The 17,559-nt window shown below is 34.3% G+C and overlaps 4 protein-coding genes across 4 annotated transcripts; 3 read left to right on the forward strand and 1 right to left on the reverse strand.

Moving 5' to 3' along the window:
* The first annotated feature begins 1,448 nt into the window (after window positions 1–1,448).
* Window positions 1,449–3,513, forward strand: TwdlE (TweedleE). Its single transcript, XM_090105566.1, has 3 exons — window positions 1,449–1,568; window positions 1,710–2,138; window positions 3,021–3,513. The coding sequence occupies exons 1-3, from the start codon at window positions 1,554–1,556 to the stop codon at window positions 3,105–3,107; spliced, it is 531 nt and encodes a 176-aa protein (XP_089961692.1). The 5' UTR covers window positions 1,449–1,553; the 3' UTR covers window positions 3,108–3,513.
* A 3,377-nt stretch (window positions 3,514–6,890) lies between these two features.
* Window positions 6,891–9,351, forward strand: LOC149905876 (uncharacterized). The gene is made up of 5 exons (XM_090105815.1): window positions 6,891–7,031; window positions 7,435–7,665; window positions 7,873–8,005; window positions 8,430–8,593; window positions 8,835–9,351. Exons 1-5 carry the CDS (start codon window positions 6,927–6,929, stop codon window positions 9,060–9,062), a joined length of 861 nt encoding a protein of 286 aa, XP_089961941.1. The 5' UTR covers window positions 6,891–6,926; the 3' UTR covers window positions 9,063–9,351.
* Window positions 9,352–12,921: 3,570 nt separating this feature from the next.
* On the reverse strand, window positions 12,922–13,565 carry NP15.6 (NADH dehydrogenase [ubiquinone] 1 beta subcomplex subunit NP15.6). The gene has a single exon (XM_090105538.1). The coding sequence runs from the start codon at window positions 13,421–13,423 to the stop codon at window positions 12,986–12,988; it is 438 nt and encodes a 145-aa protein (XP_089961664.1). The 5' UTR covers window positions 13,424–13,565; the 3' UTR covers window positions 12,922–12,985.
* Window positions 13,566–14,156: 591 nt separating this feature from the next.
* Window positions 14,157–17,359, forward strand: LOC149905878 (uncharacterized). The gene is made up of 7 exons (XM_090105328.1): window positions 14,157–14,362; window positions 14,662–14,836; window positions 15,002–15,064; window positions 15,287–15,346; window positions 15,666–15,725; window positions 16,342–17,000; window positions 17,338–17,359. Exons 1-7 carry the CDS (start codon window positions 14,292–14,294, stop codon window positions 17,357–17,359), a joined length of 1,110 nt encoding a protein of 369 aa, XP_089961454.1. The 5' UTR covers window positions 14,157–14,291.
* Window positions 17,360–17,559: the final 200 nt, after the last annotated feature.

Genomic DNA, 17,559 nt, shown 5'->3' on the forward strand with positions numbered 1-17,559 from the left:
TTGTTTGTTTAACTCTACATACTAGGTAGAGCTTCAAAATATTACAACTTAACCCGTGTCGAAGTCCATGTCCCCACGATTTCGGATACGTCTAATATAATCATATTTCTTGTGATCTTGTCTAAAAAATCATTCAAGAATTGATCAATAGGGAAAAGAAATCCATAATTGTAAGCACATACTTTGTATCCCTAATATGAAAAAAAAATCCTTTCGTTTTGTTAGCCGAGTCAGAGATCATAGAATTAATAATTATATCAATGTAGTTCTAACTAAGAGTTCTATAACGTTATTTTTTTTTTTATAATATCCACGTCATTTGTATATAATAAAAAACAATAAATATGACCAATACTCTTCCGAAGACGGAACCTGCAGGTAGACAGGTAGAGGTAGGTACGAAACGAATACCTACATAAATATATTTGTATATCTATTTTACAAATTACAAGACAACTTTACAAAAGGAATAAATAAACAAAATATATCTTAATTTTAATATTAAATTAGGCCAAAGTTATGAGAATGTCCTATTTAAAATATTAAACAATTTAAAATAAGTTATATATTTTTATATTACCTACCTGTGATTACAAAAAATTTCCTGTAAGTTTAGTAACTCAAATAAGCTAAACAAATGATCCAACTTCATAGTGTTTTGCGTGTTATTTAGCCATGCTATTACACAGCTCTCTATGATATCATGATTCCCAGTAATGATAGCACCATGGTTAGATACTTGCTTTTACTTCCTTGTGTGCTCATCTATCTATTGACAAATAACAATCATCTGTATCACTAACCCTACGTATCTAATAGTAATATGTGACAAATTCTAGAGCACAGCTTTGTAAGTGTTTGTAAGCTCGGGAATTAACCCCCTTACTTTGGGAACCTGCAGTCAAATAAACGGTACAAATATGTACATAATTTTATTGGTATATCCATACTAATATTATAAATGCGAAAGTAACTCTGTCTGTCTGTCTGTTACTCAATCACGCCTGAACTACTGAACCAATTTGCATGAAATTTGGTATGGAGATATTTTGATACCCGAGAAAGGACATAGGCTACTTTTTATCCCGGGAAATAGGATAGGTTTTATCCCGGAAATCCCACGGGAACGGGAACTATGCGGGTTTTTCTTTGACTGCGCGGGCGAAGCTGCGGGTGGAAAGCTAGTTTATTATATTTATGTGAAAGAAATATTTTTTGTGAACTAAGAATAGTTTTATATTATCGGTTAGTTAAATTTTGATATTATTTTTAACATATTATATCTACCTATATGAATTCTTCTAATAATATCTTCAATTATTATAAAAAGTCACTTTGGGTAGTCTTAGAATCATGAGTAGGTACAATATTTTCATAGAAACCATACTGCAAGCGCCATGCGGGAGGGCACTAGAACCATCATCAGATTGCGCAAGGCATGAGAACCATCGTTGTGCGCCCCACCTTCGGCTACAGAGCGGATACCTCTTATATACTCTGATGGATTCACGTTACTGGACACAACTCTGTCTGCGTGCTATTTGTGCATCAGAATGTGTAAAAAAATGGTACGTGCATCACCGAAAATAAGTGTAGTTCATGACCTAGTGATTTTGTGACACAACATCTTGGATGTCGAGTGATAATTGATTGTTTTCAAATAATTCACACATCAATATATATTTACTAATAGTGTTAATTGTACACAGGTGATGAGATCCTTGGTGTGGTCGATGGTGGTGGCAGTTACTGTCGCACGCCCTGAGCCACCATCTTCATACGGCCCGCCTGCAACTTCGTACGGGGTCCCTGCGCAACAATACGGGCCACCACAGCAACCCATTGTGCATAAACATGTATACGTTCATGTTCCACCTCCAGAAAATGAGTTGCCAAAACTTCAAAAACCCATTTACGTGCCTCCACCTCAAAAGCATTATAAGATAGTATTTATCAAGGCACCGACTCCACCAACCCCGACTGCGCCTATTATCCCGGTTCAACCTCAGAATGAAGAAAAGACTCTTATTTACGTGTTGTCAAAGAAACCTGAAGACCAACCAGAAATTGTAATCCCCACCCCAGCACCGACTCAGCCTTCCAAACCTGAGGTCTATTTCATAAGATACAAGACACAGGTGAGTTGATTTATTATATTTGAGACAAACATGCGTGATGTCATTAAGAATCAATTTGCTTGAGTGAGAAATGTAACAGGGAAATTAATATACAGAAAAAAAAATATTTCATAGATCGAGTTTTATAAATATCACTCGCAGCTGTTGTAAACATCAGTAGCAAAAGGGTTTTCTCTTTTCTCGTTTATTAGTTAAAAAAATTTAAAGGACATAAAATATTTCTTATCTTTTTTATTATACAGTACGCCATATTCTCAAATTATATTAATAGATACTATTGGTCTATTGGTGGAAAAAGTTTTCCTAATAATTTCTTTTTTGATTCAAACGTAAACTAATTATGTATTTAATGTTGCATTAATTTATTTTTATTTCAAAAAGGTCAAAATGAAATCATTCCTAAGCGAGGTAATTTTTATAAATACATATTAAGAAGTAGTATAATTAAAAGGATTAACGTAGAGCAATAAAAGCAATCTTTAAGGTACGAGGACCCTGAAAATTCGTTTTTGGTTTATTTAGTAAAAACGGGTTACTAGTTCCTACTATTTTACATGTGGAACTTTCGACGATTGTCGATTGCGTACACATTTGATGGAAGCGTATTACTCAATTTTATAATGATACATTCTAGATTATAGTCCCTCAATACAAATGGTTTTATAATTGCTATAAGCCCATTTGAAAAATCTTAGAGCATGGAATAATGTACGCATAGTAGATATGTAGAACGGCGTAACATTCTTAATTCAAATAACTTTTATGCGTTATGAAATGTCACGGCAAAAAAAACTGTTATGTAACTGAAGGTATTTGGAATTGTTATGAGTACGTATACCTACACGTTCACAAAAAGCTAATCGTTCCTCAATAAATTTTCAGAAACAAGAAGGATACCCAGCTGCGGCGCCAGCACCCCAATATGGTCCACCTGCTTCCGCTCCATCATCAGAATACGGCGCTCCTTAAATCAAACCATATACTATTAACTATCAACCAAAAACTAGAAACATTATACGCAAACATGAAAGCTTAAAATTATTGCTACATATATTGTATGCGATATATTTGTGATAGAAACATGAAATGTGCCATTAGTTAATGTTATAACATCAAAATTGAATGATTTTAAACACATTTGTGATAAAAACTTTTTAAAAAGAAATTGTAAAATTTATCGGAAAGCATTGAAAGGATAAGACCTTCGATTATTTAATATGTTTGTTGCATTTTCTGTAGTTCAAACGCGGGTGCGACTGAGATGGAATGGCGCCAACTGTAGATATGGCGTTATTTTTAACTTGCATCGAATTGTTATAAATGTTCTTGTAAATATTTTATTTTTGTACTTGTTATTAAAGAAAATAATGAATTATATTTTGTATTTATTTACTGACACTATGTGTGTTCCTGACTTAATTTTACGTTCCATACTATTGAGGGCTTGTGAAGAGACACAAATTGTAAAGTAAATATTTCATGTTGTCATTGCATAATGCAAGCAGGTACAGTGTTAAATAGTTTAAGCGGGAGGGATGTTAATATGACGCTAAAAATGAAAACTTGTGAATTAATATAACACATAGCTATATAATATAATGTTACTCATTTGTTATGTTGTATACTATTGAAAATGAGTTTTCCAAGTGGGCAAGTGAGCAGCTTATAGATTAGGGCGCCTACGAGATCCGGCTCTTTCGACTGTACTTGAATATGATTTTAGAAGTTTTATTCTCTCTTCCTTATTCAGTTATGTGAAATACATGCAGTATGTAGTATACGTATACAACACAGATCACAACTACTGTCACTAGATAGAAAAGGCATCATATTATGCATTTGAAATCGAAAAGCTCATACACTAGAATCTTAATCAAGTTTCGATCAAGATCAAGTTTAAAAAAAAATGTCTTCAGAATGTCAGAAATTCACAAGTTTTCATTTTCATGATATGGAATGTTATCTGGAAGTCTATTTAGACTCGAATAGGTAGATACCTAAGTGTATAATACATATAATCATTAGCCACGTATAATTAGGGAGCTGTTATAATATTGATGATATTATATTTTCCGTCTTAGGGTCCCGTACTGAAAGGGTGAAACGGGACCCTATTACTGAGACTTCGTTGTCTGTCTGTCTATCTGTCTGTCTCCAGGCTGTATCTCATAAGTCGTTATAGCCAGAAAGCTGAAATTGTACACAAATGATATATTTCCGTTGCCGCTACAACAACAAATACTAAGATAAAAAATAAAAAATTGTACGGAACACTTCGAGCGCGAGTCCGACTCGCACTTGACCGGTTTTTTTTAATTTTCCATCATACTAGGAAATAAAATACTAGTCTTCGAAATATTAATTAAATTTTTTAGCTAACTTAATGTAACTATTACCATGATAACTATTTTTATATTTTTTTTTAAATTAACGAATAAAAAAATACTAAAATTCCCTTGAGCCCTTTTTATTCTATAGGTTGTTAACTTGTTATTTATAAAAAAAACCGGCCAAGTGCGAGTCGGGCTCGCGCACAAAGGGTTCCGTAGCAGCAAATATAATAAATTACAGTTAAATCAACCTATCTCAAAAACTATAAGAGATACTTTGATCAAACCAAAAATCGTTGAAAGAGTTAATTAGCATGCATCACCTCTATTTTTTTTAGAATTTTATACCCCGTAGTTATAAAAATAGAGGGGGGGGGACATACTTTTTACGACTTTGAGAGCTGATATCTCAAAAACCGTTCACTTTAAGAAAAATGTTTTTTAGAAAACTTTATATCATTTTAAAAGACCTTTCCATTGATACCCCACACGGGTATGTACATCGAAAAAAAAAATTTCATCCCTCAGTTACATGTATGGGGGGCCCCACCCCCAATTCTTTTTTTTACTATTTAGTGTCATATTTTTGTAGCGGTTCATACAACACATATTCCCATCAAATTTCATCACTGTAGTACTTATAGTTTCCGAGTAAATCGGCTGTGACAGACGGACAGACGGACAGACGGACAGACGGACATGACGAAACTATAAGGGTTCCGTTTTTGCCATTTTGGCTACGGAACCCTAAAAATCGCCTCCTATAGAACTAAAAGATAGTTTTCCTTTAAATTATGTCGCAACTCGACTACACGCCAAGTGCTAACATGAATGCTAAACAATGATAATGATGGTTATGAAGTGTCTCACGGCGTTATTATATCCCGGATTATCAGTGTTTATTTTTTTACTTTCACTGAAACAATGTGCATTCGTGTTTCCTTACAAACCACTTGATTATATATTCAGTGCGGCATTGTGCCAATACAATATATTGGTCAATTCAATATAATCACGTTTTGTGGCACAGGCCAAGGGTCCTTAAAATTCAATATGCATACATAAGTTATTATTTGGAAAACGAAACACTGTTACGACACCAAATTTTGGCACATGCGCTCCATGCGCTATAGGTAAATTAATGTTGTTTTTCATGTCATTAAAATGATGATCCCTCATTTGTGAAGTCATTTGTTGTGAATTGTGATCTGAAGTTGAATTTAAATTGAATACTCAAATCTACGGTCACACAGCACACTACGCTACAGCGTAGAAAATATGAAATAATGTTCAGCAGATTTTTCTGAATAAAATACCTAGGTATCTAATAATATTAATGTAAGTTGTAAACCATTTTATTTATGATGATAATATTTTATTTATCAGCATAATATAACCTAGGTCAGCTTACATACTTATAAAGTTATATGTGAATATGTGATAGGTATCTCTCCATAATACACGGGTACCACCATAAGGAAGGTACCCGGTCCTTTGGGAGGCTTACGTGGGGACACAGGTCCAACACGCAGAGGCCCTTTAGAGAATTTTAATGTGTTGTGGGACACCAGCCGCAGCCTGCCCATGACTGCACTATAGAGATACAGCCCTGGGCAGTCCGCGGCCGATGCAGGACTATTGTAAAATATGGGAATTAAAAATCTGGGTTATGGAAGGAGGTGTTCAGTGGATCGGTAGGTTGGGTCTGTGGGGACTATGGACGTCTGCCTTTTCAATATTAAAAATTGAAAGTGATGGCAGACGGTGACTCGCCAGCTCGGTCGATGGGCTCCCAAAAAGGTTACCGAAAATGGCAACAAGGGGGCAACATCAGCTGAGCGGCTGGGGGTGTAGAGAGGTGCGGCACCGGTTTCACCATCGCGGGCCCGCGGGCCCGGAGCGGGTTTCCCCGCTATTACGCCATTAGACACTTCCACCCCCGAGCATATAGCTCTGGCGGCTCCACTCTGGACGGCCAACAAAGGCAAGCCAGAGGTGGGGGATCCTGAACCTCGTCATTGTTCACTCCGAACTGCCACTGGGACAGTCCAGAGGTGAGGACAGGGACCTCCCCCGGGAGCGCTCGGTTCCCGCGGGGTCGCTACTCCCCGACACCTCGCCACAAGGTGCCCTGCGGGGTGACTGACTTCACGGCTGGGATATCTATTGTAGATATGCCAACCGGGGGCGATGGGGTCGTCACATCCCTACGCCTTGATAGGTATTATTATTGTGATGTAATAGTATCTAGTCATGGTCACGTTCTATTAAGAAACTGTGCACTTCTATTTTTGATAATTGGATAAATCTAGAAGATACATTCCATATTTATTTGGACGAAAATAGCTCTGGTTGTCTACTCCGTTTATTTCTGGCTTGATCTCGAACTTTGAGATTTGTTGGCAGTTTCTTATGAGTTTGTGTACCAATACAGACGTTTTCGTAAATTTAACTACCAATGGCACTTAAAATCGATCAAAAAATAAATATTGATTCCGAACCTTGTGTTGTAGCTTGGAAAAATAACAAGTTATTTATCGGCACTGAAAACGGCTCGATCGAAGTAAGTTCTTTGTCTAAAAGCATAAACATATTCCTAAAATATTATGCATTTATTATATGTGGACGAAGAACAATTGTGACATTCGTAATTGATTCTAAAGTTCACACAATCTTTGCAGTAGGTATACTTAAAACTAAATTGTAGAGGTTATAGACAACTATAAACATTTATGTCTGTCGTAAATTGGACAGAAAGAATAATAATAACTTTAGATTGAATCGAATTTTTATGGACCATTTTATGAAATTAAAATCTAAATAATTAAAAAAAAAATATAGAAAGTTAAATCACTTAACTCGAGATAGAAATAATAAGTTTATACATAGTTAGAGCTGTTTAAATATTCTTATTTTCCAGAGCTGTTTAAATATTCTCTCTCAAACCAAATAAAAAAATCTTTCAGTGTCTTAACGCAGATCTTTCACCTTCAGCGAAATGGTCGGCACATGATGTGCAATTGTTTGCGATAGCTGCAAGTGACAAGCATGTATACTCGACTTCAAATGATGGAACAATAAGAGTGTGGACATTCAATGGAGATAAAGTGGTAGAAATCGCAACCGTGGGAACAGACATTGGGGCTCTGTATATTTTAAACGGTAAACAACTATACGCTGGGGATGAAGGCGGCAATGTACGTAAGTTAAAACTTAAAGCATGAAAATATATGTCTTTTAACGACACACACATTTCGATGTTTTGGTCACTTTGAAATCCTTACTAACTTTTTAAATTAAGAACGACCCATTTTGCTGATTTTTTTTTAATAGAAAATAACAAACTTTTAAATTTCTGGACTTGTTGTTTGTGATTTTCAATTCTGAGGGTTATACTTTTACAGATATTTGTTTATGAAGACCATATTTTAATCGCTTCTTACAATGTGCTAGAAGAAGTTAAAGACGTGATTGTGAATCCGCCATACATGTTTACTGCTCGCGATTTGTATGTTACTGTGACGGAAATAAAACCCGGTAAGATATTTAGTAAAAAATCAAAATAATCTTTTTGTTAGATCTCTGTTGTAGTTATTATTATAAAAATTTCTAAAAATGGTACAAGTTTTCAACTTATGTAACTAAGTAATAGTATAAATATAAAATTAGTTTGGTGAGTGGCTATCGAATTTAGTGGTGATGGTAAATCGCTTAAAATTTGCTCTATCACATTTTATTGCTTTTTTATGTGATTTTGGCTAATGATAAAATATGTATAAAAATATAAAATAGAATTGAGCTTTGCACCTCTTTACTGAAAGCAAAGCACAGTTAATTCTTGAAACATACAGTAGGTACCTATCTCATAACATACCAAACCTATTTACTTAATATACTGCCAATAAAACTATTAATACCCTCGTATGTCTCATTACTAATACTTAATCTGTGCTCATTATAGATCAATCAAAGGATCGTTTCGTAACGCGACATGTTATGGAGGGACGTGCTCCTCTACGAATAATAAATGGATCGTATTTATTGGCAATAGCGAGAGGTGGCAATAGTTTGCAATTGCACGAGTTGTCTATGGATTCTAAATTCAAAAAAATTCACGAAGTTAAGGCAAGCTATCTTTTTACTAATTTTAATGTTTTTATTCAGTTTTTACCTAAATATAGTAAAGTTTATTAACTAGTATGTTAAGGTTTATTTTCCTTTTTTATCCTAGTTGATCAGTTGAACCGCATGCTTCAAATTTTTTTTGTAAATTTATTATACTTAACTATCTCAATTCAACTGATCGAACTTATTTTTGATTGATCTTTATATGTATAATTTAGGCATAGCCTCCTTGATTCACTAGGTGAGCGATATGATATTGACAAGTCTATCTACCTCCGAAGACGTTGCCTGGACTGGAGGTTGGGACGGTATTGTACGTCGGTGGAAAATTTCAGGAAACAAAATTGAGGCAGCGGGAGAGATGAACCTTGGAGCCTGTATTAACGGACTTGTTGCATCTTCATCAGAAAGTGCCTATGCAATTGTAACAGGAGGATCTATTGTAAAAGTGAATGCTGCGTGTTTGTAGAATATAAATAAACATTGAATTTTGCACTTATATAGGATTAGGATATTTTGTTAAGTAATATTATTATTTATTGGAATGGTATAGCTTTGACCATAACATGCATTTAAGGTATTTTCATGTAGGTACCTAATTTATAATCTTTTTCGCTTTTTAGTACTTAGTAAGAAATTCACTTATATACATTGAGGGCAACCAGAGATGACTTTTATATTGTTATTTCCATATAGGTACCTAACTTCATAGGTACAGTAAAGTGTAATTTGTAGATTGAAATTCAGTCTGCATCTAAAACATTCATTAAAAATATACAATATTTTTCTTTGTTTTATTCCATACTAGCGACCCGCCCCGGCTTCGCACGGGTGCAATGGCGGCCGGCCGGTACCGCAAACGATACGTCCCGCAATTTTTAAATCTGTAATATCTTGGAAAATATTCACTTAAATCATACGGTATAAAGGGCCATATAGATCTATATTAAATGAACAATGTATTCAAGGTATTTAATTTTTGATGATGTATTGGTTAAAATCGCTTCGAAAATTAGCCATTATTTTTCGTAAAAAGTAAATGACAAAAAAAAGTTATTGTGGGTTATCCATAAGAGATAGACTTAAACCATTACGGACTTTTCTGTAGACCTTTTCAATGTGTACAATACTTAGTATATTATTTTGATAAATCTCGTAGGGTTCAGCCTGCGTTTGCAATGTAAGCGGAAAAAATGTAATTATTTACGACATCACATTAGAAACCTCAAAAATAACAGTACTTCTCCACTATTTAATGGATGTTATTATACATATAAACCTTCCTCTTGAATCACTCTATCTACTAAAAAAAACCGCATCAAAATCCGTTGCGTAGTTTCAAAGATTTAAGCATACAAAGGGACATAGGGACAGAGAAAGCGACTTTGTTTTATACTATGTAGTGATGATGATTCATATTATAACATAGTTTTGGCGATCAATGTTATCTACTAATGTTACCTACTTAAAAATAATATTTACCTTAGTGGATTAAATTAAATATTGGAAATTTTATTGGATTGACAAGGCTAGAGACCACGTAATTTTTGCTTGTTTTATTATTGTTGTTTATTATTGTTGTTTTTGCCTTGAACAATGGACCAGGGGTAAATACCAATTTTCGTGTAGGTAATATAAAATACAAATGGTACAGATTATCTGGAAGTTTTATAACAGATTTTGGTGCCACATCATGACTAGATTTGCGACGAATGAAGCAGGATCCATATTCAAATATGTGACGTAAGTACACATTAAGAAATAGTATAAATTACCTACTAATAAGCTACAAAACCGCGAAACGACCATTGCTATCTTGTGACCGCAAAGTAAATTTAGCCTAGAAGTATTGTACTGTGTACTGTTGAATACTGTGCTAGAAGTTGTATACGTAGTATATTATTATTAGTCTGTGCTAGAAGTATGGAGAGGTACCCTCCCCACCATAGCAATAAGGCCTAGATCACACTACGACGAAACCACGCTAAACCGTTCGCGTTGGCTTGAAACACAATATTTCGCGGTTAAAAAACGGTTAAAAACTATTAAATCCTAAAGCACTATCCGAAATTTAGAAATTAAGTATATTTTTGACGATCACACCGACCGTTACTAATTTTTGATAGTTACCTAAAATATCCTCGAAGAACTTTAATACTTTCCATTTATTCAAAGAAATATAGGTTGTGATCTGTGTTCTAATTAAAAAACCGTATTATGGTTTATAATTCAGTTCTTTATTATCCAATCCAACCCCTGCTGACGAAATTTATCGCTTAACATAAATTATTGGACTATTTATAAAAGTATTTTAATGAGACCTGATTTTAGTGACTAAATGCGATTACTCTTTCTTAGAATAAAAATCTAAATTTAGGAAGGTGTAAACAGTAATGAGCGCTTAAGAGAAATTTTGTTTAACATTTCACCGGCATGAATAATTTTTAAGTCTGCCCATAAGAATGATTACACTTAACACCTATGTGTCGGAAGTAAAAAAAAAAGCCGCGACTGAAAATATTATTTTAGCTTAATATGTAACTACATACAGTATAAGATTTAAGAATTTGTTACAAATATTGTACAGAGATCTACTGAACTAATTTCAAAAAACTTTCTGAGTGATTTTGCTTATTTTATGATATATGTACTACCTACAGCGAAGCAGTGGCGGACCGTTAATTATATGATACAGCTTTAATATTTTATTGATACACTAGCGACCCGCCCCGGCTTCGCACGGGTGCAATGCTGATACTAAATACACTACAGAAAAACTATGAACGTTGTACATCTTATATATAAAAATGAATCGCAAAATGTGTTGGTAAGCGCATAACTCGAGAACGGCGGAACCGATTTCGATAATTCTTTTTTTATTATATTCCTTGAAGTACGAGGATGGTTCTTATGTAGAGAAAACGTAAACATGTACCACGGGCGAAGCCGGGGCGGACCGCTAGTATACATATAAAAATATAGCGGCCCGCTCCGGCTTCGAACGGGTATAAACTATAAAAAAAAATACATAAAAGGGATTTATAACATTCACTATAGGTATTATTCATACTAATTTTTTTCCATTTTTCAGCGACCGTAGGTACCAAATAGATAGCCGGGCGGCCGGCCGGTACCGCCGCAAACGCTACGTCCCGCAATTTTTTTTAAATCTGTAATATCTTCGAAAATATTCACTTAAATCATACGGTGTACAGGGCCATATAGATCTATATTAAATGAACAATGTATTCAAGGTATTTAATTGGTTAAGGATTAATGCTGTATTGGTTAAAATCGTATCGAAAATTAGCCATTAAATCGCTTCGAAAATTAGCCATTATTATTTGTCGTAAAAAGTAAATGACAAAAAAAAGTTATTGTGGGTTATCCATAAGCGATAGACATATACCATCGCGGACTTTTCTATAGACCTTTTCAATGTGTATAATACTTAGTACATTATTTTGATAAAACTCGTAGGATTCAGCCTGCGTTTGCAATGTAAGCGGAAAAAATGTACTTTTTTACGACATCACATTAGAAACCTCAAAAATAACAATACTTCTCCACTATTTAATGGATGTTATTATACATATAAACCTTCCTCTTGAATCACTCTATCTATTAAAAAAAACCGCATCAAAATCCGTTGCGTAGTTTCAAAGATTTAAGCGTACAAAGGGACATAGGGACATAGGGACAGGGAAAGCGACTTTGTTTTATACTATGTAGTGATGATGGTAAGCGAATAATTTTTTTTTGTTCTGTACATTATGGAAGAGCACAGATCTAGTGTAGATCTGTGTGAAAGAGATTACAACTGCAGATTAGGTAAGAAAACAAAGAGGATTAACATTACTATTTGTACAATTTATTTATTTGGAGAGCACATAGCAAAATTAAAAACAAAAAATACTTTAATGTGTGAATAGAGAATGTTTGTCGTAGGTCAATCACAAACAAGAGAAAATAGAAATATCACCATTTATTTGATGGATTTGGATTTATTATCTGATCATTTCATGAAATGAGCAAATCTATGATATGGCCACGTTTGTTCTATCTGTTTTTCGCAGGAATTTCAGGAAGTATAATATTTGAAAACTGCAAAAGATTAGATAGAGTTCGAATTTCATCACTATGAGATCAGTCTGGCCTCACAGTTCAAGAATTGAAACTAGAGCAATTGTATCAAGACTCAAAAATATTTTGCTAGGTATAATTAAAAAATTGTAGCAGTGCAATGAAAAATAGATGCTTTCCCTTACTTGCTTTTACATTTAATCCTGAAATAAAAGCCTCAATAGATAAAATAAATACAACAAATATGTACTATTAAACCCTTTATTATTTACTACTTAAATAGAGCTGGTTAACATCATAACAATCCCCTTAAATAATAATTTCAACATCGCACAATTCACTTTCAGATGGCAGTTTAACAGATTTAGGGTTTACATAGTTGGGGTCGATTGGACGCAGGCCAGCCTTTTCACGTCTATATAATTCTAGATAAGCTTCTCTCTGAGCCCAGTCGCGCATGTGGACATCCGGTGCATAAGCCCATGCAAATCCTCCAAAAACTAAGCACAATGTCACTGAGAAGAAGTAACTTGCATGATGGGCGTTTGTATCATCTTCACTACTTTTGAAATCGAAGCCATAGCTTACCCAATTCTTATTCACAGCATCTGTGCTTGATTCAGCAGCAGTAGTTGCGGTGTCGCTGTTTTTCTTAGACGTTGATATGCAGCGATTAGATTTTGCCAAGTGATTCCAAACAGATCGTTGGATTATAGGCATGTTGCGTAATTTGATTAACGCTGCCATATTACGATTGTTAAGCACGCGTTTAAATAGAAATGATGAATAATAATTGATAGCTAATAAATTAAGGGATAAAATACTTAGTAGGTAAATGTGCGATGAAAACTATTATGAAACCATTTTCTTTTTGACAACTGACAGTGACAGTTGACAATTGACATTAGACACCCGATTCTTTGCACAGATTATGTACCTCCAAACAGTAAAGAATATTTAAAATATTTTAAGAAGTCAAATACCATTTGCCAATGTGAAGCCGTATTTAGAAAGAAAGAGCCAAGAGGGAAACTTATAAGCGCTTACAGGCGCTGGTTCGTTCTACACAAAGGAAGCAGGTTGAAGCAGACCAAGACAAATATATGGCAGCGCCCAGCGCTGACCAGCGCGTGTTGAAGCTTGAAAGCGCCGTTCAGCGCTTATCGGCGCGTGTTCATATATTTTCCTGCGCTGGCTATCAGCGCTGACAAGCGCCGGTAAGCGCTTATAAGTTTCCAGCTTTCTTTCTGAATACGGCCTAATGACCACAAACAATTATATCTTATATCTTGTTACAAGTTGTTCATACTGAAATCTCCAGTGTATTATAAGCGTAGAGTGAGAATGAACCATAGAGGAGGCACTAAAATGACAAGTAATGCGTGAGAGAAATACACTTATGACTATAAAGCTAAGAGCAAGCGAGACAGAAACATTGTTTTTTGTTTCTCTCATGTTATGCGATTTCTTTTGTTGGGGACAAAGGCAGTTTGTCCCAAACAAGCGGCTACAGTCCATTGTTTTGCTAGTTTTCTGTTTTTTCTCGCTGTTAAGTGACTTCAAAGTTTAATAAACGTTGACAGTGATCTGTTTTAATCCGACTTTAAGTGAAAATATGGTGCGTTGTAGTGTGATTGGTTGTAAAAATCGGCCGGAACGAAGATTACCAAATATTACCTTTCACACGTAAGTAAACTTATTTGAAGTATATTGTTTTATAGAACTGGATATAGTTGATACATTTTCATTAACTCTAATGTGAAATTATCTACAAATATATAATATTTTCATCGAAATAGACGTAAACATTTTTTTGTGTTATCCGACTAAATTACGAAGTGTTCTTGTTGTTCAGGACGCTATTTGTTTTTACGTAGTTTCAAATTTATGGTATAATCATGTGATTAACATTAGGGATACCAGTACAGGGTAAAATTTTCCCCAAAATCGTGAAATGTTTTTTTAATATTAAATATGTTTTTTAGGTTTCCAAAAGAAACAAGTACATTAAACAGATGGATTCGAGCTACCGGAAGGAAGAACTGGTTACCAGGAAAAAGTCACAGAATATGTTCTATACATTTTGAGTCGCGTTATTTTCGAAAAACGAAAAAAAAAACCTATTTGATGCCCAATGCAATTCCAACACTTTTTACAACAGTGAGTAATTTTTGTGATGCATTTAGTTTGGATTTAAATGTTGTAGTTTAAATATTCATAGACCGATTTTGTTGCTACGTCTACATAATAAACAAAACAAGTTATTAATTTATTTTTATAGGGGTATATTTTCTATTTATACTAAATCAAATTTTATTTTTTTAGGATATTATTGTTGAGCGACTGAGTACTGCCCAACAATCAAAAGTCCATGGACCAGGTCTTAAGGTAAATTAATAATTTCATTGCACTTTCCCACGAGCAACAACACTGCACTATTTTAGAACTGCACGACATACCGTGGAGAGGAAGTTTATGAGGTGTTGTTGTGTATGTACACGGCTCATATGAATGTGTGAAGCCTGGATTAGTCACCGGTTTTTTTACACCTTTTATTTTGTACATGGATGTTCTTAGTATTATCTGATTCAACTAACTTAATCTTTTCAGGATGTTGTTGAGCTACCTAATACAAGAGAACAGTCGAAAACCCCTGAACCAAGTCTTGAGGTAAATTGATTATATTATAAAATTATGGTGAAATATATATCTATACTAATATTATAAAGCTGAAGAGTTTGTTTGTTTGTTTCAACGCACTAATCTCAGGAACTACTGGTCCAATTTGAGAATTTCTTTCGGTGTTAGATAGCCCATTTATCGAGGAAGGCTTTAGGCTATATATTATCTCAACAGACCAACAGGAGCGGAGCAATGCGGGTGAAACCGCGGGACATAGCTAGTTAGTAATAATTTCATTTGGGTACATTTTGTACATTTATGTTATTTGAATTTTCTGGTTTACCGAAGTTAAACTTTATCTTTACAGGATATTATTGAGCTACCTAGTACTAGCAAACAGTCGAAAGCCCCTGAACCAAGTTTTGAGGTATATCATTATTTCATATACAACAATAAATTAATGAATGAATACATTTATTTCTGAAACAATGAAGTAGAGTATAGTAATAATTTCATCACGCCGGTGCCAGCGCATGGTGACAGTGCTTGTGGCCGATCACGGGGCCAGGAGCAGGAGCCGCCGTTGTGAAACTATATAGTGCTCGCGCAATAACTAAAACCGTAGCAAATGTTAAAGAACAGCCGAAGTGATATCTTTAATGGCGTATAGGAAATGTTGCCACAGCGTGGTTTTATAGCGTGACCAAAAAATATATTTTGAAGAGTTACCGTGGGAGCACTGTAACTGTTTAGAGTTATTTGTATAAGTAGTATATTTTGTCTTATTTAGGTACATCTGTGTGGTCTTATATTTTTTAAAATTGTAAAATTATTTAAGTTGGAAAAGGAATCAAATCTACTACTATAATTGTGAGGGGAATCTAAAGCCTGTAACATAGTTTTGAAGTTTGAACTAATACATGCTTTAATTTCCCCAAATATATAAACTGTATTATTTTAATACTTTTTATTTAAAGATTTTTTTTCTATTATATATTTCTGTTTCAAGTTTGCAAAAAATAACTTAATATTTTTTTTTCCAGGTGGAAACACCGAGAAAAATCAAATTAAGAAAAAAATTAATAAATAAAGAACGTGTAGCCGAGCAAAGAAAAAAGAAAATTGCAGTATTGAGGACAAGGGCGTGGCGGTTAAAGAAAAAGAATGCAGAACTGTGCAGCATATTAGAAGATTTAAAAGCCCGATGTTTAATAAATCAAGAATCTGCTGATGTTTTGTCATCTATAGAAACGGCAAATAAGGACTTTTTAAAAAGATATATTTGTAAAGAATCCGCACCTAGGAAGTATTCTGTAGAGTTAAGAAAATTTGCATTAACTCTCCACTTTATAAGTCCAAGAGCCTACGATCATGTTCGAAAATATTTCAATACATGCCTTCCTCACCCACGAACTCTTTCACGGTGGTACCAGTGTATAGACGGTAGTCCAGGGATCAGTAAAGAATCTTTAGAAGCAATAAAACTACTCAAATTAGCTAATAGTATAGTGAATCCATTTCGCAAATTATTTTGCGCCCTATGTTTCGATGAAATGGCTATTAGAAAGCATGTAGATTTTGATGGTCAAAACTGTATAGGGTTTGTAGATTGTGGCAATAATATAAGTAGTGGTCAATTAGCTAAGGAAGCCCTTGTCTTTATGCTAACTGCTATAAATGGTAGTTGGAAAATACCTTTAGGGTACTTTTTAATAGATGGTATTTCGGCATACCAAAAAGCCAATTTAGTTCAGACCTGTATTAAAACCGTTCATGATGAATGTGGAGTAGAAATTTTATCACTTACATTCGATGGCTGTCCAACAAACTTTGCAATGGCTAAATTATTAGGGTGTTGTTTACAAGATACTCAAATAGATCCTACTTTCCAAGTAGGTGACAAAAAAATTATTATATACCCAGATCCATCACATATGCTTAAATTAGTACGGAATACTTTGGCTCAGAAAGGACCCATCATTGATAGGCAGGGACGCACTATTTCCTGGGAATACATCAAACATTTAATTGACTTGCAGGAAAATGAAGGACTTCACCTAGCTAATAAACTGAAAAGATCTCATATGAATTTTAGGCAACAGATCATGAAAGTAAAGTTGGCTGCTCAGACTTTCAGTAATTCTGTTGCTGATGCCATAGAATTTTGTAACGAAGAACTTAAAATAGATAATTTCTCAAATTCGGAGGCTACAGTAGAATTTATTAAAAATATAAATGACTTGTTTGACATATTAAATTCA

Source organism: Colias eurytheme, chromosome 9, assembly GCF_061535395.1.
Source record: "Colias eurytheme isolate Ceu_HAF_F1 chromosome 9, ilColEury1 Martin Lab GWU primary, whole genome shotgun sequence".
Lineage (NCBI taxonomy): Eukaryota > Metazoa > Arthropoda > Insecta > Lepidoptera > Pieridae > Colias > Colias eurytheme.